This window comes from Trachypithecus francoisi, unplaced genomic scaffold, assembly GCF_009764315.1.
Source record: "Trachypithecus francoisi isolate TF-2019V2 unplaced genomic scaffold, Tfra_2.0 Lachesis_group21, whole genome shotgun sequence".
Taxonomy (NCBI): Eukaryota; Metazoa; Chordata; class Mammalia; order Primates; family Cercopithecidae; genus Trachypithecus; species Trachypithecus francoisi.
The window spans coordinates 59953669-59975052 of NW_022681467.1; the positions used below are offsets into that span (position 1 = coordinate 59953669).

Genomic DNA, 21384 nt, shown 5'->3' on the forward strand with positions numbered 1-21384 from the left:
TGGGACTTCCACGACACTCCAGTGTGGAGGCAGGAGAGCGGGGCCCCATATGCTGCTTGCCCTGCTTGGGAAAGAGGAGGCTGCTGGAAAGGACCGATCGGCGGGCACCAGCCCGGCCCACCCCTCGCCTCCGTGAGCTTCGTCTGTAAAACTGGGTTAAGAGCCTGTCGCGCTGTGGGGGGTTCCCAAGGAAGGGGGAGATTCCTGTGCTGCGGGGCTGGGGAGAACTGGGGGTGTGGGTTCGTGCATCCGGAGTCATGCCGAATGTCTCCTGCGGGGCCTGGCAGAGTCCCTGCTGACCCGTGTGTCCCAAGATGTCCTACAGCTTAAAGCCACCCTCTCCCCTTTGCCACGAATGCCCTGTCCCTTTGGCCGACTCTTCTCATCCTTTATGACTCGGTGCAGACGTGGGTCAGGCTTCTTATCGCAGCATGCTTTGGCCTAGTGTCAGGGTGGCCCTGACCCTGCTCCGGAAGTGTCTGCAGAGCATCTGTGCCCCCCGCCCCTCCCCGGGCCCAGCTGTGTGCAGCTCCTGTCCTACTCAGCACAAGCACTCGACCCGGAGAGCTCCCCGTGTCAGGGTCCTGTTCATCAAATGCCTTCCAATTGCACAGGTCAGGTGCACACCTTACACCTTCACAGAACTCTGAGGGGTGGAAAGGGAGATTTTACTTGTGTTCCTCATTCAGTGGACAAGTATCAGTACCTTGGTGCCCCTGTGGGCCAGGCAGTGGGACCGGAAGCCAGCAACATAGATGGGCCTGGATCTGATGCTAGGTGCGTAGAGTGAGTTGTGGGGAGCAGGCAGGGAAGGCCTGAGTGAGGGGCGGGAGGGCTGAGGAGGGGAGGGTGTTGTGCTGCTGAGGGGGCGAGGGCCTGAAGGGGGAGGTCAGAGGTCAGAGGGCCCTGGAGGACAGACTGCCTCTCGAAGCTGTACCCAGAGGCCTGGCTGACTTGATTGCAGAACCCTGTGACTGCCATGTTGTCAGGCCAGGCAAGCAAAGGCAGGGGCCAGGAAGTCCATAGAGACAAGAGGCAGGCTGCTTCTTATTCAGCCCAAATAACACTCCTGAGAGGTGGGCACAGGTGAGGTCAGGGAAGCTCAATGAAGATGGGCCAGCACCTGGTCCAGGCCACGCACAACCAGCTGACCCCGCTGAACTGGCCTGTTGTCTCCGCTGTGGGAAAATGCAGGTGTGGGCAGCTGGCAGTGGGTGAAGGTCAGTGCCCTCCCTGCCCCCTCGGGTCACTCTACAACCCCCCAATCATTCCCCCATCTCCTCTGGCCCCTTGGGCCTGCTCTGCACTCCCCTGGCTTCTGCCCCCCGGCACAGAGCATCCCTGAAGTCCATGGGTGGAGCCAGGTGAGCTGGGCAGTTGATGGTGGAGGTGGGATTTGAACCCAGGACCCTCTGCCCCCTCACAGCCCTCAATATATTGGGCTTTGGACCACATGCCTTCTTTCCCACAGAGCTTTCTACAGGCAGGCATCCCTCCAGGCCATGCAGAAACGTCCTGGGCCCCATTCCCCAGCCTCCTTTGCACATCGAGCCCCCGCTTTCCATGGGGATCAAAGGGCTTGAGTGCCGGCCTGACCCTGGTGCAATCACTGAGGTCACTGTCTTGCTGGCCTTCTCTGGGTGCTGGGCCTGTCTCTGCCCCTCTTCCCTCTTGCCTGTCTGATGCAGAGTGACCCATCCCCTTCAGAGCACTTGCTGCTGTGGGGCACCAAGACCCTTCTTCAAGATGAAATGGAGTCTCAGAGAAATGATGAAATAATACGTGATTCTCCCAGTAGATGAACTCATTCTAGGTACTCAGTCAATCCCTAAGACACAGAATCCTGAGGTCCAGGCTGCAGGGAGTTTGGCCAGAGGCTAGCTGTCATCACATGTCACAAGTACATCAGGGTGTGAGTGACTGCCACTCCTGGACAGAGACTGCCTCCCTTCCTTGTCTGTCTGCCCCTGCTCGAGCCCCTTCTCCCTGGCCTCCTTCCTATCCTTCCCTTCCTGAAACCCCTCCTGCCATCTCTCTGTACCCCCCTTGTCAGCTGACTTCTGAGCTGTGTATACAGTCTGGGCTTGGGTCAAGGCCGAGGGCAGCAACAGCCCAGAAAGAGTAAAGTGCCCGGTGCTTGGGGAGAAGGGCTGGCTGAGGGGCAAGTGCGCAGGGCTCCACCCCCTGGCCGCGGTTGGGGAGAGACACTGGCTGCCATTGAACTGGAACCCTTCTGGACCCCAGTTCTGACCTCTGCCCCTCCTTCCAGATCTGCTCCCAGGCTTCAGGCAGTCAGCTGGAGCCCCCTGCCAGGAGGAGGGGTTTGTCTGAGTTCCTGTAGTTCCCGCTTCTGTGCAGCCTGCTGGGCAGGGGGCTGGGAAGGAGGAAAAGGAAGCTGGGCCTAGGGAAGCCCCAGGTTCTGCAAAGAGCTCATGTCAGGGAGAAAAGTAAGGTCTAGGCCGGGTGTGGTGGCTCAAGCCTGTAATCCCAGCACTTTGGGAGGCCGAGACGGGCGGATCACGAGGTCAGGAGATCGAGACCATCCTGGTGAACACAGTGAAACCCCGTCTCTACTAAAAAAAAATACAAAAAAAACTAGCAGGGTGAGGTGGCGGGCGCCTGTAGTCCCAGCTACTTGGGAGGCTGAGGCAGGAGAATGGCTTAAACCCGGGAGGCGGAGCTTGCAGTGAGCTGAGATCCGGCCACCGCACTACAGCCTGGGCGACAGAGCGAGACTCCGTCACACACACACAAAAAAAGAAAAGTAAGGTCTGCCCAGAAACCTCGGGGCTTTCAGAGTTCAGGGATTTTGTAGGTCGTGGGCCTGTTTGTCAGAATGCGACGGGGGTGGTTTCCTTTCCTACTCCGTGTGTGTGTGGGGGGGGGTGTGTGTGTGTGTGTGTGGGGGTGGGTGTGTGTGTGTGGGGTGGGTGTGTGTGTGGGGGGGGGGTGTGTGTGTGTGTGTGGGGGTGGGTGTGTGGTGTGTGTGGGGGGGGGTGGTGTGTGTGTGTGGGGGGGTGGGTGGTGTGTGTGGGGGATGTGGGTGTGTGTGTGGGGGATGTGGGTGTGTGTGTGGGGGATGTGGGTGTGTGTGTGTGGGGGGGGGTGTGTGTGTGTGGGGGGGGTGGGTGTGTGTGGGGGGGGTGGGTGTGGTGTGTGTGGGGGGGGTGTGTGTGGGGGGGGGATGTGGGTGTGTGTGGGGGGGTGGGTGTGTGTGTGTGTGGGGGATGTGGGTGTGTGTGTGGGGGGGGGGTGTCTGGCGTGGGGCATTAAGGGGTCACAGGAGGCTATTCAGGATGGAAAGGAAGGCCACAGGGTGGGTTTTTTGTCTGGGGGCATCAGGGGTTCCCCTTTCCCAGTCTCTTGGTCCTCTGGGCACAGCTGGTGCCTCTTCAAAGGCCAGCTTAGGTCACTTCCGCTGCCCACAGCACAGCCCTCCCCCTGGTCCCCTGGTGGGATGACCTGCATTCGGGACCTTTACTTCTGGGGGTGTGACTTGCTGAAACAGGCTCGTTCTCCATCCTCCCCAAGACTGGGGGCCTCCCATTAACCCACAGAACGCCTCGTTGCCAGTGGGGGCAGGTCGGGATTAGGGGTGGGCGTGCCCCTGGCCTGTTACTTTCACACTCACCCACTTGCATCTCCCCACTTTTTTGGGAGAGGCCCCACTCTCTGTACCCTGATGTCTGTGAGGTGCATGGGAGAGGCAGCGTCCATACTCCCCGCTTCCCTCGGGGGTCCTGGGGAGCGGCAGCAGAAAGACCAGAGAGCCTTCGGAGAATTGTAACTTTATGTGGGAGGTTGGGGCGCGTCGCACACTCTGGGTCGCCGTCACCGCGGGAAGATGCTGCCATCCACGTTCTCCTCCAGGATGGTCTCCACGCGCCTCCGCTGCCGGGGAGAGAGGCTGGGGCCCGGCGTGTGCGGAGGCGGGCGGGGCCCGCTCCCCCGTTCCCGCCCCTACCGGGGCTTGTCGGCACCTCTTGGCGGTCCAGGGGGTCCGGGATCCGCGTGGGCTTCAGCTGCGGCGGCAGGAACAGCTCCAGCCGGATGGCGGCGCGCGCGGACTTCTGCCGCTGGATGAGCAGCGCGATCTCCTCGGCCTGCCAGGCCCGGGGTCGCTGAGCGCGCCCTGCGCCCCGCCCCGCCCGGCTCCACGCTCGCGGGGGCGCCCCCTCCTCACTCCTGCCCCCCACCTCACCCGCATGCGGGTGTAGCGCAGCCGCAGGGCGCGGACTCGCCCGCGGGCCTCCGCCGCCTTGAGTACGCCGAGGAGCCGGTTCTGGCGCTCGGCGGGCAGCTCGAGCGACTGCGTCCACGTGCGCGGGTCGGGCATGCGGTACCCCGGCTCCACCGACCCGCACGGGAAGGTGGAGGCCGCCGCGCCCACGTCCTCCAGCAGGTCGCCGAAGAGCAGATGGCGGTGACGCTGCGCAGGGAGCATGGCCGCTAGCTCCTGCGGCGTCAGCGCCCAGCCCGGCTTGGGGGGCTCTGTCGCGGGCGCCCACTTGGCGCGCCCCTCACCCCGCGCCGCGCCTGGCGCGCTCTTGCCGCTTCGCTCCCGCGGTTCCTTGCGCCGGCCCTCCTTCGCTGGCGGCGGCATCCTCCCGCCCTGCGGAGGGAAGAGGGCGTCCCGTCGGAGCCGGGGCTGGCACCGGGCCCTTCCCGCCCTCGGCAGGGCCCCACCGTGCGCCCCAGCTCCCGCCCGCTGGGCTCTCCGCAGTGGGTTTTGAGTCCCGCACCCCCAGCCTCTGAGCTTTGCCCAGGCGCTCTCCCTCTCCCGAGCGCACGTCCCCAGCAGCTCTGCCATCGGCTGATCCTGCTCAGTCCTGCAGTCTACTAGAACTTTCTGATCAACTCAGTTGTAGGAAATATCTTTCCTACCCTATGGACTGTTCTGTTTGAATTGAGAAACTGCTGAGACCCCCCCGAGTTGATCTCAGGCCCTGCCAGGGTGGACGCCACATGGAGACCTCTAGGTGACGCCTGGGGGACCTTCGTTGTGCCCCTATGTCTGCGGTCCCTGACAGGGTCTCCCACCAGACAGTTGGCTCTTCCCCTTCGGGGCCTAGATGGTTGTGGGGAGCAGGGCCTAGGGGGCAGGTGACAGAGGAGGGAGAGTCCAAAAGTCCAGCCGGCTCCTTGCTTCCTGGCCCCAGCCTACATCTGCCACCTTGTCCAGCCAGGGCCGGGCTCGCTGTGCCAGAGGCAGAGCCACTACCAGCCCCAGCGGCCGCTAACGCCCCCGCCCCTCCTTAGCTCCAGCAGCCGACGCCTAGTCCCCACCTCTTGGTCCCCACACCACCTACTTGCTGCCTTCTCTGGTCGGTAGAACCTCCGCGTAGCCCAGACTCTCTGGGGCTTTTTGACGCGGTTGCCCAGCAACCGGAGTCCTGTCCCTCCCTCGACCAGGTGGGAGGGGTCGTGGCAGGGGGCGGGGTCCCCTCCGGAGGGCCCTGGGTTAGAGCCTGGGCGTGGACGCGCCCCTCATAGGGGCCATCGGGGCATAGAGGCATAGAGCCGGCTTCTCCAGCTTGGGTGAGCGTCCTTTCCAGGCGGCGGCAGACTCGCCATCCAAGGGGTTGTGGGCCCAGGTTCCTGGTTTGAGGGGTCTTTGGGGTTAGTTTTGTGGGTGGGGCCCTCAGCTATGAGGAGACCTTTGTGGTTCAGGCCCATTCCTTTCTGATGGCCAGGGGGCCCTGGCCCCAGCCATTGGTGTTCACAGAAAGGGATAATGGGGCAGAACTCAGGACCCCTCACCTCTTCTAGGGCAAGTTTGGGGTCTCAGGGGTCCACGTGTTCCCCAGGACCAGAGCTGGGTTTTGCTGAACCCTGTGTCTTGGGATCTTGGGTCCTAGGTACTAGATTTTGGAAATCTATTTGTGCATTCCTTTATTTTGTAACTAATTCTCAATTAACTAATCATTTTATAATTTCTTCATAAGTGTGTTCTAGAATTTACTAATTTCACATGCTTATTCAACAGTTTAAACTAGGCAAAGATTAGTGCATAAAGCCCAGTCTGTTACGTATCTATTACTTCCATGAGATGTCTGTACTCTCTACATTCATAGACCTGCCGCTGGGGCACCTTGCTGGGAGTTTGGAACCTGGGAGTCTGGGAGTAGGGCTGTCCTAGCTGAGAAGCAGGGTCTTAGCTGAGGTTCTGGCCTTTTGGCAGGAGGCTGTTGGGTGTTCCCATTGTTTTTGGGAGACTGCCCTGACCTCTCAGTAAGAGGGTAAACTTTGACATTCAGCCCTTTGTCCCAGAGCCGGCACCCCATCCTATGGCTAGGCCCATCCTTCCAGCCCTCAAGCTTTTACTGCTTCCTGGTGCTGTTCCCTCCCCTCCTGCAGGTGCCTTTGGGGTCCTGCCTGGGCTGCAGCACCAGCCTGGCTTGAGGAAGGTCCTTGTTTTCTGGAAGCAGCAGTGACTGCGTAGGGATGCTCACCCAGCAGCTGTTTCCTCCCGGCAGCCTTTGTCCTCCCATAGGGGTGAGTCCTTTGAGACAGGGACCTGGGCCATCCTCTCAGCTTCCCTGGGCCCGGGCCAGGGGAACATGGGTGGGGCACTTTCTGGCTCTTGGTGTTTGTAGGGGAGTTAATGCAGGGAGTAAGGGAATGTTCTTCTGTTCTGCACGAAGGGGCTTGTAACCTTCTTCTGTTTTAATAGGACTGGAAAACCTTGATACCCCCTAGTCCATAATTCCCAGCAGGTTCTCCCAGGACCTACCTGGCTCACAGTCCTCACCCCTGCCGTTTCTCCACACATTTCCAGTTCTTCAGGGAGGGAGGCATTCTCTGTGTGTTTGGGGTCCAGGAACTGTGAGGGACCCAGCAGGCCAACACCTCCCATCTGTTTCTGTCCCCAGGAGTCACGTGTTTTTCAAGGGCTAACAGAAATGCTGCGATCTAAAAGCATGTTTATTCCTGCCAAGGCCTGACAATGAACCTTCAAGTCAAATTAGTAAGCTTTATTAATGACTACAAAGTTTAACATTATATTGAGAAGCTACAACTGAATTTTTTTGTCATTGTATATAAAGTTTGTAAAGTTAAGATCACAAGGACAAAGTAATTTATTTTGATGAAACTCAGAATTGTTAAAATTCTTTCACTTTTTTAATAGTACAAATGTATGGCCTGGTGACTGGCTTCCCCAGGGGATGGCTGCTCTGTGTGGGGCTGCCAGACCCTCTGCTTTGATTCTTGTACTTGGCCAGCCCAGGGTGGTGAACCTGTGGAAGGAGGGGGTAGACTGTGCCTGCCCTGGGGATGGGAGTGGTGAGGACGAAGGACAGTGCTCCAGCTGCCGCCTGGCGTTTGCTGATTCTGAGTCACTGGATGAAGGTGAGGTGTGTGTGTTTGCCTGGTGAGGGGGTGTGAATCTCACCCCGGAACCTAGGCCTGCCCAAATACCCAGGAGCTCCAAGAGCAGCCTGTGTCAGGCTTTAACCGTCATTTGTGGACGCAAGTTCTGTGCTGTCGTTCATGTGCCATTGTATCATGTCTTGGGCTATCCCTAGTATCCTCGCCTATTGTTTTGCCTGCTTAGGACATGTGTGTTTGAGGTTGTCTTGCTCTCTCGTATAACATGTGTCTCTTGCTGTCTCTTGCGTGACATATATGTTCCATATAGGACCTGATTCCACCTTCCCCCTTCTGGAGAGACCGCCCCGTCCTTGGCAGACTGGGGGAGGGCAGGACTCTACTGGGGGTCTAGAGAAACCTGGGCCGTTTCATCTGCACCGCCAGCTCTCCTCTGTGGGAGCCCTTCTGGGTCTGGGGCTGGGCCCCTGCCAACCCCAGGGACCATAGTCAATGTCACACCTGGCCACTCCCTGGCCAGGTGACCAGGCCTGTCCTTTCCTCTAGGACTGTGCCTGTGAGGGGCCAGGCGCCTGTCTCCTGCGGGTCTCTGCTGGGTCCATTGACCATGCTCTCAGAGGATGCCTGCCGAGACCAGAGCTCACAGGCCTAGCCTGGCAGCCGTATTACTGAATCATGGCCAAGTTAGGAAAGTTCCGAGGGCTGGGGGTCCTGGGGCAGGCTTCTTGGAGGAGGTAGGACTGGAGCTGGCTGGGATGGGGCAGGATCCATGCAAGGGGCCGGGATCTGCACAGGGAGCCAGGATCATGCATCGAGGCCAGGATCTCTGCATGGGGGCAAGAGTCTCTGCAGTGAGGACTTTTAGGAGGTGACAGAATCTGTGTGGGGTGCAGAATCTTTGCAGCGGGGCCAGGATCTGTGCAGTGGGTAGGATCTACATTGGGAGTCAGTGTCTGTTCAAGGGAGTGGGGGGACAGGACCTGTCCAGGGACAGCAGGATCTGTACAGGGGGACCAAGATCTATGCAGGGGGATAGCATCTCTGTGGGGTGGGGGCACAGTCTGTGCCAGGGTTTGGGGGGACTAGATCTTTGCAGGTGTGGTCAGGATCTGCGCAAGGGGTAGGATGTGTGCAGGGAGGCCAGGGTCTGTGCATAGTGGCCAAGATCTGTGCAGAGTGGCCAGGGTCTTTGCAAGGGGGCAGGATCTTTGCAGGGGGAGCAGGTTGTGTGCAGGCAGGTGCACAGGGTCAATGCAGGGGGCAGGGTGTGTATCAGGGGGCCAGGGTCTATGTGGGTGGGGGGCAGGTTTTGTGCAGGGGGTCTAGGCTGTTCAGGGTGCCAGGGTCTGTGCAGGTGGTTTGCAGCGGGCACAAGGGAGGGAGGAGCTGTCCCGGGTTCTACGGTTATGAGCATGTCAGGGCAGGATGACACAGAACACACAGGAAGTTCAAGGGAACACATTAAAGATTGTGAACACCTGGACTGGGGAGGCCACGGCCTTCTGCTGGACACTGAACGGCTCCCACAAAGGGAGTTGAGGTCTCTATTGACTCCTGAAAGGCCAGGCAAGGCAGAGCTGGGAGCTGCCTCGGTGGGGGTGCAGGTGGCTGGTTGCTATCGCTGGGTGAGAAGGCTTGGGGTCAAAAGAGGTGGGAGTCAGGGAGCCAGGTCAGACCTCATCTCCCCTCCTTTCTTCCTGTCCTCCTTCTATCCCCAATGTGTTTTCCTCCCCCTTCTCCCTCCTTCCTTACCCATCCTCCTTCTTGATCTCTCCATACTTTCTCCCCCTCCTTTCCCTTTCCTCCTCCTCCCCATCTCAACCCCTCATCCTCCCCCTCTCTGGCTGTAGGGAGGAAGTTTTGGGGGTGACCCAGGTGGCAGGCAGACATGCTGAGGGAGAGGTGTCTGCAGTGGCAGGGATGAGGTGCCTGTGTCCCGCACTCTGCCCTGGCCTCTGACACTGGTTCCTGGGCCGGGGACATGAGGTGGGGCTTCTTTGTCTCCTTCCCTTACAAGGCATCTGCTCTGCCCACCCTCAGTGCCTGCAGTGCCCAGGCTGGGTCCCAGGCTGGGAGGCAGGCTCAGGAAGCTGGGGTAGGAGGGTCTAGGGTCTCCTGCTCAGACCTTAGTGAGCCCAGCTGGGGTGGGGCACTGCAGGAGTCCAAGCCTGCCTGGATTCCTGCCCCCTCTCGGCTCCTGAGGTCACGGGGCTCATCCTTGAGCTTTGCCTGGAGAGCCTGTTTGTGCATGTGTGGGTCCTCTGGGTGTCGGAGGGCCTTGGCCTGTGTCTGCCTGTTCCCGAAGGTGTCCACGCACACTCTAGGTCTACCCATGTGCCTGTGTGTACCTTGGCGTCATCTTGCACGTGTGGCCTGTGTGTTTGATGTGTTTGTGCATCCCTGTGAGTGTCTGCATTTCTGAGTGTGTACCCATGTCTCTGTGTGTTCACCTGTATGCCTGTCTGGGCATCTGTTTGTGTGTTTGCAGGAACATGTGTCCCCATGTGTCCCTTGAGTGTCTCTGTTGACGTGCCCCGTGCCTTCACACGTGTCCCTGAGTCTTGGTTGCCATGAAGATGCAGGGATAAGTCCTGGGGGACAGTGAGGGATGCTGGGTCCTGGGGCATCTGCCTGTTCCATCCTCTCCTGATTTGCCAGGTATCCTAGCAACCCTGCTGCCAGTTGCCTAGCAACCAGGTCCCCACTCTTGGAGAAGGTGCTCTGAGCAGGGTCTGAGCTGTGTGGGGACAGGTCTGGTTCTCCTTCAAAGCTCATGCAGGAAGTACAACCCCACGACCAGGTGGGAGCTGGTGATTCAGCTCAGGGGTCACCCAGACAGCCTTGACCTGTGACCTTTCATCTCAGTGGATCAGGCACGGGACCCTGAGCTGAGAAGGAGGCACCTGTAAAGGAACTGTTCAGCTGTGTGGGTGCCAGGGGCCTGTCTGCGGGAGTGATGCTCAGGCATTGATCTGGGACCCAGCTGTGGCAGAGGTGCCCTTGGCATTTCAACCCTGTCTCTGACACTCTGACAGGCGGCCTCACACCTCTGAGGCTTCATGCTCTAGCAGTGGCCGGGTACAGTGGGGTGACTGAGCTCCAGGAGCACACAGGAGGTGCCGGGCCAGTGCCGTGTCCTGGACCCCAGCATCTTGCCTGCGTGTTTACAATGAAGCTTTGATCTGCCAAGAGCTGGCCAGGTGGGGGCATTTCCGGGTGCTGGGAGCCCAACTGCAGGGTCCTGGCCAGTCTGTCCAAGGCTGTGTCTCTGTGTGAGTCGTGGCCCTGTGTCTGTGTGTCCGAGTCTGTGAACATGTCCGTGCGTGTCTCCCTGAGACTCCGTCCCTGGGTGTGAGTCTGTGTGTCCTTGTGTGTGTCTCTGTCCTGTGTCTCTACTCCTGTGTCTGTGAACCCATGGGCATCTCTGTGCATGTATCCTGGCCTGTGTGTGCGTCTCCATCTGGGGTCTGTGGGTCTGAGCCTCCTTGTTCATCTCTGTCTGTGTGTCTGTCCCCTTTCAGTGTGGGGCCGGCGCAGCCCTGGGCACGGTGACCCACCTTTCCGCAGCCCCCCCACTCCTCCAGCCTGCGTAGCCCCTCCCCCTCTGGAGCTGCAGCCTCCTCCTCCTCCTTCTCCCCTCTGCTTCACGCTGCCGGGCTCACTCTGCTGCTGCGTCTGGTCTGGCGTCTGCTGAGAAGATCCTGTACTGAGGCGAGTGGTGGCTGGGCCTCTTCTACCCTGCTCTGCACCTGTGCCAGACTGCCAGCTGGCTGAGGGTGGGGGTCTCCACGGTGGTCCCAGCTCCCAAGGAGGCTGCAGAGGTAAGGACCTGAGCCGCTGGAGGTCGGGTGGGAGCTGGAGGTCGGGTGGGGGTCCTGCGGACAGACTGCAGCAAAGCAGGGCGGGGGAGCAGGAGGAAGCTGTGCTCCCTGGAGGAAGGCTGGGTCCCAGGCGTTTCTGGGTGTGTCTGTCTCTTTTGTGCCTGTGTGTGCATGAGGGCAGGTTTGGACATTTCTGTGTGTCTGTGTGTGTGACTTGTGTCCCTGCATCCCTGTGCCTGTGAACACACGAGTGGCTGTGTGTTCCTAAGTCCCTGCGGGTGGACAGTGTCCTGGGGTGTAACTGCCGCCAGGCAGCCTGTATGTGAGTCTCTAAACTGAATGAGACTGTGTCCTTGCGGGTGCATGTATGTCTTTGTGTCCTCGTGTCTCCATGTGCCCCTGCATGTGCATGTGTGCCTGTATGTTCTGTGTGTGCCCGTGTACCTCAGTGTCTGTGCCCGCCCAGTGTGGGGGTCCACGTGCCTGCTGGGCTGCACGTGCTGGGTTGTGAGGCCTCGGCTGGGCGTGTGTCTGGCACTGCAGCCACTTGTCTGTGCTCTGTCCCAGGTGCTGCACTGAGTGGATTTGCAGGGCAGTGGCATGGAGCCTCTCTTCCCCGCCCCGTTCTGGGAGGTTATCTACGGCAGCCACCTTCAGGGCAACCTGTCCCTGCTCAGTCCCAACCACAGTCTGCTGCCTCCGCATCTGCTGCTCAATGCTAGTCACAGCGCCTTCCTGCCCCTCGGGCTCAAGGTCACCATCGTGGGGCTCTACCTGGCCGTGTGTGTCGGGGGGCTCCTGGGGAACTGCCTCGTCATGTACGTCATCCTCAGGTAGGCTGGGCCACGAGGTTCCTGTCTGCTGAGTCCCACACAGCTGCAGAGGGGGAAGCTGAGGCGGAGGCTGTTCTGGATGGGCCTGAGCAGGTGTTGATTTCCTGCTTCCCCCATTCAATTTGTTGGACCCTGTCCAGGAGGCAGGGTCAGTCCTGAGGCCCCAGGGAGGGGAGGGGAGGGGGCTGGCCCTGGCCCACCCCACTCTGTCCCAGGCAGAGGCGTCACCACCCTGACCCCTGGTTTGAGCTGTGGACCAGGCTCTGTATCCAGCTGTCTGCTTGAATGACCTTATGAGACCACACAGCAGCCCAGTGAGAGGCTCTTTTCAGCCCATTCCCCAGATGGGTGAAGGGAGGCACAGGGGCTGGTGCTGGGACAGTCCCGAAACCCCTTCTCAGGTTCCGGGGCTCCTGCTTATGGCAGGTGTGTGTGGCTGAGCCCATGATCTGTTGGTGCTCAGAGATGGGAAAATTTGTAGGGGCCAAAGAGAGGGCAGCTGATAGTTGAGGTTGAGGGAGCAGTGTGGGGGGCAGTGTGGGGAGCAGTGCGGGGGCAGTGCGGGGGCAGTGTGGGGAGCAGTGTGGGGAGCAGTGTGGGGAGCAGTGTGGGGAGCAGTGCGGGGGCAGTGCGGGGAGCAGTGTGGGGGGCAGTGCGGGGGGCAGTGTGGGGAGCAGTGCGGGGGCAGTGCGGGGGGCAGTGTGGGGAGCAGTGCGGGGGGCAGCGCGGGGGCAGTGCAGGGGGCAGCGCGGGGGCAGTGCGGGGACAGTGCGGGGACAGTGCGGGGGGCAGTGCGGGGACAGTGTGGGGGACAGTGTGGGGGCAGTGTTCTTCAGGCAGTGGGGGGTTATGGGTGGTGCTTTAGCAGGAAGATGACTGACAGCTGGAATGAGGTTTCTTATTGGTCCAGGATATTTGCCTGGACCCAGAAAAAGGCGGTTCTGAAGACAGTGCCCAGGGCTCTAAAGCAACTGTTCCCTCCTTATAACCCCAAAGGGTCCCAACCAGAGGTGTTATGTAGGTAGAGGCAGGACAGGGTAGTGGGGTGTTCAAGCTGCCACCATCCCAGCCCTGTCCTCTTAGTGTCCCTGAGAAAAGCTGTTCCCCTCTGGGCCTTGTTTTTCCCATCTGGAAAGTGAGCAAGGTGGACCCTGTAGCCACGTGTATGTGTGTGTGCGTGTGTGTGTGTGCGTGTGTGTGTGTGCAGGTGATGCATGGTCAGACAAGAGAGTGGGAAGAACAGCTGCCCCTCCCCAGAGCTGACTCCTAAAGGAGGCTCCACGAAGGTTGCTCTGTGATGTGCAGGTCCCTTCGTGGCTGGCTGGCGTGTCACGGCTGGGGAGTGCGGCGGCCTGGGGCAGTCCCTGTGCTTGAGTACCTTTCCGGCTGTTATCACTTCTCTGCTGTGTTTCTCCTCTGCACTGAGGCATTCGATCTCTCAGAGGCACTTCTTGGAGTAGAGCAGGCAGGGAAGGCCACGCTGCTCGGCAGGGTCCTCAGACAGAGCGATGCTCAGGGGCTGCTGTGGCCACAATGGCCCAAGAGGCAGCATGTTGTGAGCCAGTGGGCTGGGGTGACCATCCCAGGAGTCAGAAACACTCCGTTCTTAGCCCTGCTCTGCTTTTTACCAGCTCTAAGGCCTTAAAAAAACAACATAGATCCTCTCGGCCTCAGTTTCTTCCTCTATAGAGTGGGGATCAAAGCAGCATTTTTGTAAATCTTCAATGACATAAATTCCCCCTGAAGAGCTTGGCACAGGTATTTGCCATAATCATTGTCGTTGTTGTTTTCTCTTCGTAATTGCAGCCTCTTTGTGCTTATTCATAATCCCTCTCTAAGAGGCAGAACTGAGCCCCTTATTTCCTTGAGGCAGCTAAACTGACACAGAATAGTGTCATCTCGGGTGCTGCTGCCACTGCCAATGCCGCCACCACCATCACCATCACAGTCATCACCATCACGTGACACCATCATCACCACCACCACTATCACCACCATCACCACCACCACCATCACGTTCATCATCATCACCATCACATCACGTTCATCCCCATCACCATCCTATCACCATCACCATCATCACCATCATCACCATCATCACCACCACCACCACCATAATCCCCCACCAAATATTACAGCCATTAACTTATTTAACAAAAATTTATTAACCACGAACAACTTTCCCAGCCCTTTCCGGCACCTTTTCAGGTGCTTGGATACAATCATACCTTATTAGCATCCCTCCTGTCCCTGTCACCATTTTCTGTCTCCGTTGCTAGATAGCAGGGTGGACTTGGAAGCCTTTTGGTATGTTCTTATAGATTCCGGAGCTCTCAGAAACCTCTGGCAACTGTAGGGTCAGCATTTGAGTCTGTGAAGGGTCTCGGAGGGGACTCAAAAGCAAGGAGAGCAGGCTTTTTCCCTTAGGGCTCTAACCCTTTGCTCCCGTGCAGAGTCTGGGGTATGTTCTGGTACCCTACATCCCCTGACCCCTCTAAAGTAGACTCATGTTTAAGGCTTGGAATCCTTTTGTGTATGTCAGAGTCACTTGAAGAACTGGTGAAGATATCTGATGCCAGGTTCCATCCCCTGAGACGGACTCAGTGAGTCTCAGGTTGGGTCCAGGAGCTGTCACTTACCAAGCCCCCATGGGAACTCTGATGTTAAGGGACTCAGGGCCAGTGTAGCTTGTGGTGGCCAAGATGAGCCCCTTGCCCTTTGCTGCCCGGTCCAGCCGGCGTAGCCAAGTGAAGCCTTTCTTCTCCCTCTACTCTGCAGGCACACCAAAATGAAGACAGCCACCAATATTTACATCTTTAACCTGGCCCTGGCAGACACTCTGGTCCTGCTGACACTGCCCTTCCAGGGCACAGACATCCTCCTGGGCTTCTGGCCGTTTGGGAATGCCCTGTGCAAGACAGTCATTGCCATCGACTACTACAACATGTTCACCAGCACCTTCACCCTGACGGCCATGAGTGTGGATCGCTACGTAGCCATCTGCCACCCCGTCCGCGCCCTCGACGTCCGCACGTCCAGCAAAGCCCAGGCTGTCAATGTGGCCATCTGGGCCCTGGCCTCTGTTGTTGGTGTTCCTGTGGCCATCATGGGCTCGGCACAGGTCGAGGATGAAGGTCAGTGGGGTGTCCCCTCCTCCCCTCACCAGACTCTCCACGGCTCCTGGGTGGCTCCTCTGGGCCCACTTGCCCTCCACGTCTCCTGGGCCCACTCTGACCCCACTTCTCTCCCTGCAGAGATCGAGTGCCTGGTGGAGATCCCTACCCCACAGGACTACTGGGGCCCTGTGTTTGCCGTCTGCATCTTCCTCTTCTCCTTCATCATCCCCGTGCTCATCATCTCCGTCTGCTACAGCCTCATGATCCGGAGGCTCCGCGGAGTCCGCCTGCTCTCAGGCTCCCGGGAGAAGGACCGGAACTTGCGACGCATCACTCGGCTGGTGCTGGTGGTGGTGGCTGTGTTTGTGGGCTGCTGGACGCCTGTCCAGGTCTTTGTGCTGGTCCAAGGGCTGGGAGTGCAGCCAGGCAGCGAGACTGCCGTGGCCATTCTACGCTTCTGCACAGCCCTGGGCTACGTCAACAGCTGCCTCAACCCCATCCTCTATGCCTTCCTGGATGAGAACTTCAAGGCCTGCTTCCGCAAGTTCTGCTGTGCCTCCGCCCTGCGCCGGGAGGTACAGGTGTCTGACCGTGTGCGCAGCATCGCCAAAGATGTGGCCCTGGCCTGCAAGACCTCTGAGACGGTGCCGCGGCCGGCGTGACTAGGCGTGGACCTGCCTATGGTGCCCGTCAGCCCGCAGAGCCCATCTACGCCCAACACGGAGCTCACACAGGTCACTGCTCTCTAGGCTGACACACCCTGAGCCCTGAGCATCCAGAACCTTGGATGGGCTTTTCCCTGTGGCCAGGGACACTTGGTCCCAGAGGAGGACCTAGTGACATCATGGGACAGGTCAGAGCATTAGGGCTACCTCCATGGCCCCAGACAGACTAAAGCTGCCCTCCTGGTGCAGGGCTGAGGTGACACAAAGACCTACCTGGAAGCGCCGGCCGTGCTGCCGGATGGCCGTGACTGGAGCCCGTGCCCCTCCCTGCCCGTGCTTCACGTGACTCTTGGCCTCTCTGCTGCTGTGTTGGCAGAACCCTGGGTGGGCGCACACCCGGAGGAGGAGCAGCGGCTGTGTCATCCTGTGCACCCTACGTGCTGTGTGCTGTTTGCATGGCAGGGCTCCAGCTGCCTTCAGCCCTGGGACGTCTCCTCAGGGCAGCTGGACAGGCTTGGCGCTGCCCGGGAAGTCCAACAGGCAGCTTTTCTTTGGGGTGGGACTTGCCCTGAGCTTGGAGCTGCCACCAGGAGGACTTGCCTGTTCTGACTCCACCTGTGCAGCCAGGGCCACACCAGGAGAGTGTCCAGGTGGGCTGGCCGTCCTTGGCTGCAGACCTCGAGCTGGTCCTGGGCCAGCCGCACCTCTGAAGGTTTCCTGTGTGCTGCACGGTGCAGGCCTCATCCCTGACTGCAGCTTGGCTCTGGGTCCAACCTCCATTTCCCTTCAGGAGACCAACGGGAGGCCCTGGCCATTCCCTCCAGCAGTGCAAGGAGCTGTCATGCTGTGGACCGTCAACCGAGCTCTGCTTCTCGGTGTGTGGCAGGTGTCTCAGGAGGAAGACGCCGCGTGACCACATGGGCGTGACCACATGGGCGGCTCTGTTGTTCACAAAGTAGAGGCCTCATTTTCCTGGTCTTGACTGCCGTTTGGAGCAGGGTGGGAGAAGATTCTGTGGGGGTCTCCACATCCTCCCAGGGCTCCCCTCACAGCCTCTCCTTTGCTTGAAGCCGGAGGTCAGTGGCCGTGCAGTGTTTTGGGGAAGCTGTGTTGCGGGGGAAGCTGTGTGGAAGGAGAAGCCGGTGACCACAGCGGAGTCCTGCTCTGATGACGCCTGCTTCATTTACAAGCCTCAAGATGGCTCTGCGTAGGGCCTGAACTTGCTGCCTGACGAGAGGATAGCTTCACAGCAGAGCCAGCATGAGGGGTGGGGCTTGCCAGGGCTTGCTTGAGCCAAACTGCAAGTGCTGTGGTGGCTGCGAGAACACTGTGGGGGTGGGAGGGGGTCTGTGTACCTCAGGGGATGCCCTGCTGTGGTCAACCAGAGAATCACCGTTCCTGGTCTACAGATGGAAGCTGCAGGTTGGTGACTTTGCAAATGCACTTCCTACAGACGAACTATTAAAAGACCTGCAACATTGAAAAAACTCATTTTTTCCATCAAGACTTTGGCCAGGTAACCTTAGGCTTCTGCCAAGAACAGTAAGTGATGGCCATCTCACCACAGAGCCTGGGCTGCTCCTCCAGCTCTGGGGAGTCTAGGCCGTGGGGACTGTCCCTGGGGAGGCCCATGCTGTCTCCGTGACATCTGTGGCAGGAGTCTCTGAGAATGGGAGCTGCCTAGCTACAGTGTTTTCTTGCCAAGGCTAAGTGTTTTGTGACTCTGTGCTGACATCATGTGCATCTTCACGTATTTATGCATGTGGCAAGCGTTACTTCCTGTGCACGCAGCCAGCCCTGGGTCTGTCTCTGGGGTAATGAAAAAGGACCCTAATAAACACCTGCTCACTGGCTGGGTACTCTTCATAACAGGCGTTTCTGGCTCCTGCCACCTGGGGATTTGCTTTTGGGGTGACTTTTCTGGGATTAGCACGTGAGTGGGAGGAGGCTATGGGGTTTAGGCTGAGTTCTTGCACTTGTCCTGTGCTGCTCAACAGGCTGGGCTCTGTCCTCAGTGAAGGGTCCTCCAGGAGGCTGGAACCCTGGGGAGAGTTGAAGCCAGTTAACGGTGTGTTGGCCGGGCTGTTCCCTTTTCTTCAGCACACACAGTTTCTCCCTAAATAACCGATGGCCGCCCCTCTCCCCTGCCCCTTGGAAAGAGGTTTCCTGAGGATCCAGTGGGAGGAGGCTGCTCCCACCCAGGCTGCAGGGTTTTCTTCCCCCTATTTCATCTCAGAAGAACCCCTGCTCCTACTCATTTCCCCTTCCTAGAGCAGATCTGAGGGGAGTTTTGGTGAAGGATGAGCAGACAGCCTCCTCTGGGCTGGGCACACTCTTGCCATGGACATCTGCCTCCTGGTTCCTGTTTGGCCCAGTGCAGCCCAGGCTGACCTGCAAAACAGAGCAGCCTTGGAGGATGGGCATCGGCACACTCCAGGCCAAGGGCTTGTCTCTAGGGTATGGGCAGATGGGCAAGTTCTGTAGGGTTTTATATAGGTTTGAATGACAGACACTGTCTTATCCTGGACTGCTGTAGCAAAGTACCGTCGATCCAATGGCAATAGAAACAACAGACGTTTATTTCTCACGGTTCTGGAGGCTGGAGATCAGAGATGAGGTGCCGGCACAGTCAGGTTCTGGGAGAGACCCGCTCCCAGGCCGTAGAGGGCCGTCTTCTCACTATATCATGACATGGGTTTGAGAGCTCGAGAGCGTCTGTTTCCTAAAGGCACTCATCCCATTCAGGAGGACTCCACCGCCATGACCTGTCATCTCCCAAAGGCCCCCTTCTCCTGATACCATCAGCTTGGCGGGTGGGATTTCAAAATACGAATTTTGGAGGAACACAAATAGTTCATAACAAACACATGCCATTAAAGCAAAAATTTAGCATCAAGGACAATTTGGGAGGGACAGGCTGCACCGGGGTAGTTACCCTGCCCTTGGGCCTGGGAGATGGTGTGGGCTTGGTGGAAGAGGCTCACACGTGGTGCTGTCCTGTCCTCGGGTGGGTGTGGATCCAGGGCTAAGCCCACAGCTAGTGTCTTCCAGAAGGAGCCGGCCAGACAGGGGCCAGGGGCCGTAGGAGGAGTTGGGGGCTGTTGGAGGCTGACCAGCTCCCTGGCTCACCCCACCCCTCCTCTGACCGCACCCTGGGTCTCCTCTCCAGCCCCCGGCTCCCCCAACCCACCTCTGCTGTTGGGCTTGGTCAAGTCGCCTGGCTTTTCTGAGCCTCAGTTAACTTCCCTGTGCAAAGGAGACCTCAGAACCCTCTTTGTGGGGTTGTGGGGACGGCTGGGGCGCCCGGAAGGGTCCGGGTCCTGTCCGACCGCAGTAAGGCCGGGGTTCAGCGGCGGCGTCGGACCCTCCCGCCAGGGGGCGCTGTGGGCTCACGCGGGCCGAGCCTCGGGCCCCAGGGCGCGGCGGTGGGAACCGCGGTCACTAGCGGGGTCTGAATGTGGGTGGCGGGGCCGGGCTGTCCCTGGGACCAGGAGCCCAGAGCGTGCAGACGTGGCGGGCTGAGCCGCTCAGTGTGGCCCCTGCCCCGCGCCCACCCCGCCCGGTGTCAGGAGGTCCGCCCACCCGCCCCTCCCTCCTGGCTGGCTGGGGCCTCCCCAGTCCTCGGGGGTCCTCTGCTGCTCCCTGGCTGGGCGGTGGTCTGCAGACCCTGTGGCTGTGCCTGATCTGCCTCGTCCCCGAGAAGAAGCTGAGGATCCCATTGCTGGACTGTGGATGGGGACAGGAGCCGCCCGAGGTCAGAAGGGGTCTGGGTTCTTTGGAGGAATCCTGGTTGGCGCTTTCTCTGCAGCAGAGATGGCCCGCTGGGGCCAGAGGGCAAACTGGGGGCCGGGTGGGAGACCTCGGCCCTGAGGGCTGTAGGGGCCCTCGTCCTGGCGCTCCGTCAGCGCCCCCGCCCTCCCCCCACCCCGTGGGGCTCACTCTCAGCCCTGCCTGCGCACACTCCCACTCCCGAGCCTCTCCTGCCCGCCCCTCATTGTTCACTCTCTCATTACGCCTCGCACCTGGCTTGGAGCGGGCTTGGAGCGGGTGTCTGGGAAACAGTCTCACTTGTCTCCTCAAGGGGCTCCGGGGCACAGTAACAGCGCGCGGGCACAGTAACAGGCTGCTGCTTTGCGAGGTGTGACTGCAGCGCAGCCAGGAAACGAATCCAGGGACAGCTTGTTCTTCCTGCGGTGTGGGTGTTGGTGGTGGCTTAAAAATTGTCCACAGGCTGGGCTTATGCCTGTAATCCCAGCACTTCGGGAGGCTGAGGCAGGAGGATCACTTGAGCCCAGGAGTTTGAGACCAGCCTGGGCAACATAGTGAGACCTTGTCTTTAAAAAAAAATTGCCTGATGTGGTGGCACACGCATGTGGTCCCAGCTACTCCAGAGGCTGATGTGGGAGGATTGCCTGAGCTCAGGAAGTCGAATCTGCCGTGAGCTGTGACCGCACCACAGCACTCCAGCCTGGTCAGCAGAGTGAGACCCCTTCTCCATTTAAAAAAAATATTGAAGCAAAAGAAAAACAGTCTACAGCCCCCAGGTGTCGGCTGGACCTGTGACTTGCTTCCAATACACAGAATGTAGTAGAAGGCATGGCAAGTGGCTCCGGACACTTGGCCTCAAATGTGTTGAGGCGTCCTCTTGGCTCCCCCCTGGGTCGCTGGCTCTGGGGGACCCAGTGCCATGTTTTGAGGACACTCAGCCCCTGAAGCATCCATGTGGTGAGGAGCAGAGGCCTCCTGCCCGTAGCCACGGGAGGGAGAATTCTCAGAAGGAGATACCCCAGCCCCTGCCCAGGCTTCTGAGGGCCAAGGCCTTGGCCAACGTCCTGACTGCAACCTCAGGAGAGACCCTGAGCCAGAACCACCCAAAAAGCCACTTTAATTCTTGAACCACAGAAGCTGTGAAATAGTAGAAGTTGTTTTAAGCTGCTGAGTTTTGGAGAAATTTGTTATGCAGCAACAGATAACTAATACAATGTTGTCAGGGAGGATAAGTGGATGGAGACAGCCCTGGCGTGTTTGGCTGGTTAGCATGGAGGAGAGGCACTGATGCAGGCCTGAGCCGAGGGGGCTCGACAGGTAGGGCCCTCGTGGCCTGGAGAGCTGGAGTACTTGGTGGATGGGTGGAGGTGGGCGTACACCCTGGGATGCCTCGTGGGCTGGTGAATGGTGGGTCCTGTGTGCCCGCTGGACAGATTGATCAGAGCTCTGGGTCATGAGGACGGAAACCAACCCAGGGCACTCACACCTCACTGCCAGGCTGGAATGCCAGGCATGGAACCAGCTGAGAGCCATGGGGCCAAGAGTCGGGGCCTGGCCACAGCACACCTGGGACCAGCCCCTGGCCCCTCCCACCTGACAGCTGCCTGCACTTCATTACCACCCTCACCCTGCCCCCACCAGAGTTTCAGCAGCTCCTGCTGGCTGATTACAAGCCCCTGGCCACACCGCGGGAGAAAGAGTTCCAGGTGCCAGCCTGTCCAAGTGATGGATGGTCCCTAGGCTGTGGTGGCCCAGAGGTCCTGGCAAAAGGGCCCTGTACCCTCTAGCAAAATATGAGAGGACCATCGGCCACAGCATGGGGGGTACAGAGGAGCACAGGCCGTGGCATGCG

The 21384-nt window shown here is 59.3% G+C and overlaps 2 protein-coding genes across 8 annotated transcripts; one reads left to right on the forward strand and one right to left on the reverse strand.

Moving 5' to 3' along the window:
* The first annotated feature begins 3 nt into the window (after window positions 1-3).
* Window positions 4-17629, forward strand: OPRL1 (opioid related nociceptin receptor 1). 7 transcript variants are annotated; one of them, XM_033187050.1, is made up of 4 exons: window positions 4606-7350; window positions 10851-11150; window positions 11718-11983; window positions 14762-17629. In XM_033187050.1, exons 3-4 carry the CDS (start codon window positions 11751-11753, stop codon window positions 15759-15761), a joined length of 1233 nt encoding a protein of 410 aa, XP_033042941.1. In that variant the 5' UTR covers window positions 4606-7350; window positions 10851-11150; window positions 11718-11750; the 3' UTR covers window positions 15762-17629. The 7 variants fall into 7 exon arrangements, with proteins under 7 accessions (XP_033042943.1, XP_033042945.1, XP_033042941.1 ...); XM_033187051.1 differs by lacking the exon at window positions 4606-7350 and having other exon boundaries at window positions 8629-11150; window positions 14762-15117; window positions 15238-17628; XM_033187049.1 differs by lacking the exon at window positions 4606-7350 and having other exon boundaries at window positions 8627-11150.
* Window positions 3695-5333, reverse strand: LKAAEAR1 (LKAAEAR motif containing 1). Its single transcript, XM_033187068.1, has 4 exons — window positions 5287-5333; window positions 4202-4612; window positions 3981-4103; window positions 3695-3891 (listed from the first exon to the last, which is right to left on the reverse strand). Exons 2-4 carry the CDS (start codon window positions 4601-4603, stop codon window positions 3832-3834), a joined length of 585 nt encoding a protein of 194 aa, XP_033042959.1. The 5' UTR covers window positions 4604-4612; window positions 5287-5333; the 3' UTR covers window positions 3695-3831.
* Window positions 17630-21384: the final 3755 nt, after the last annotated feature.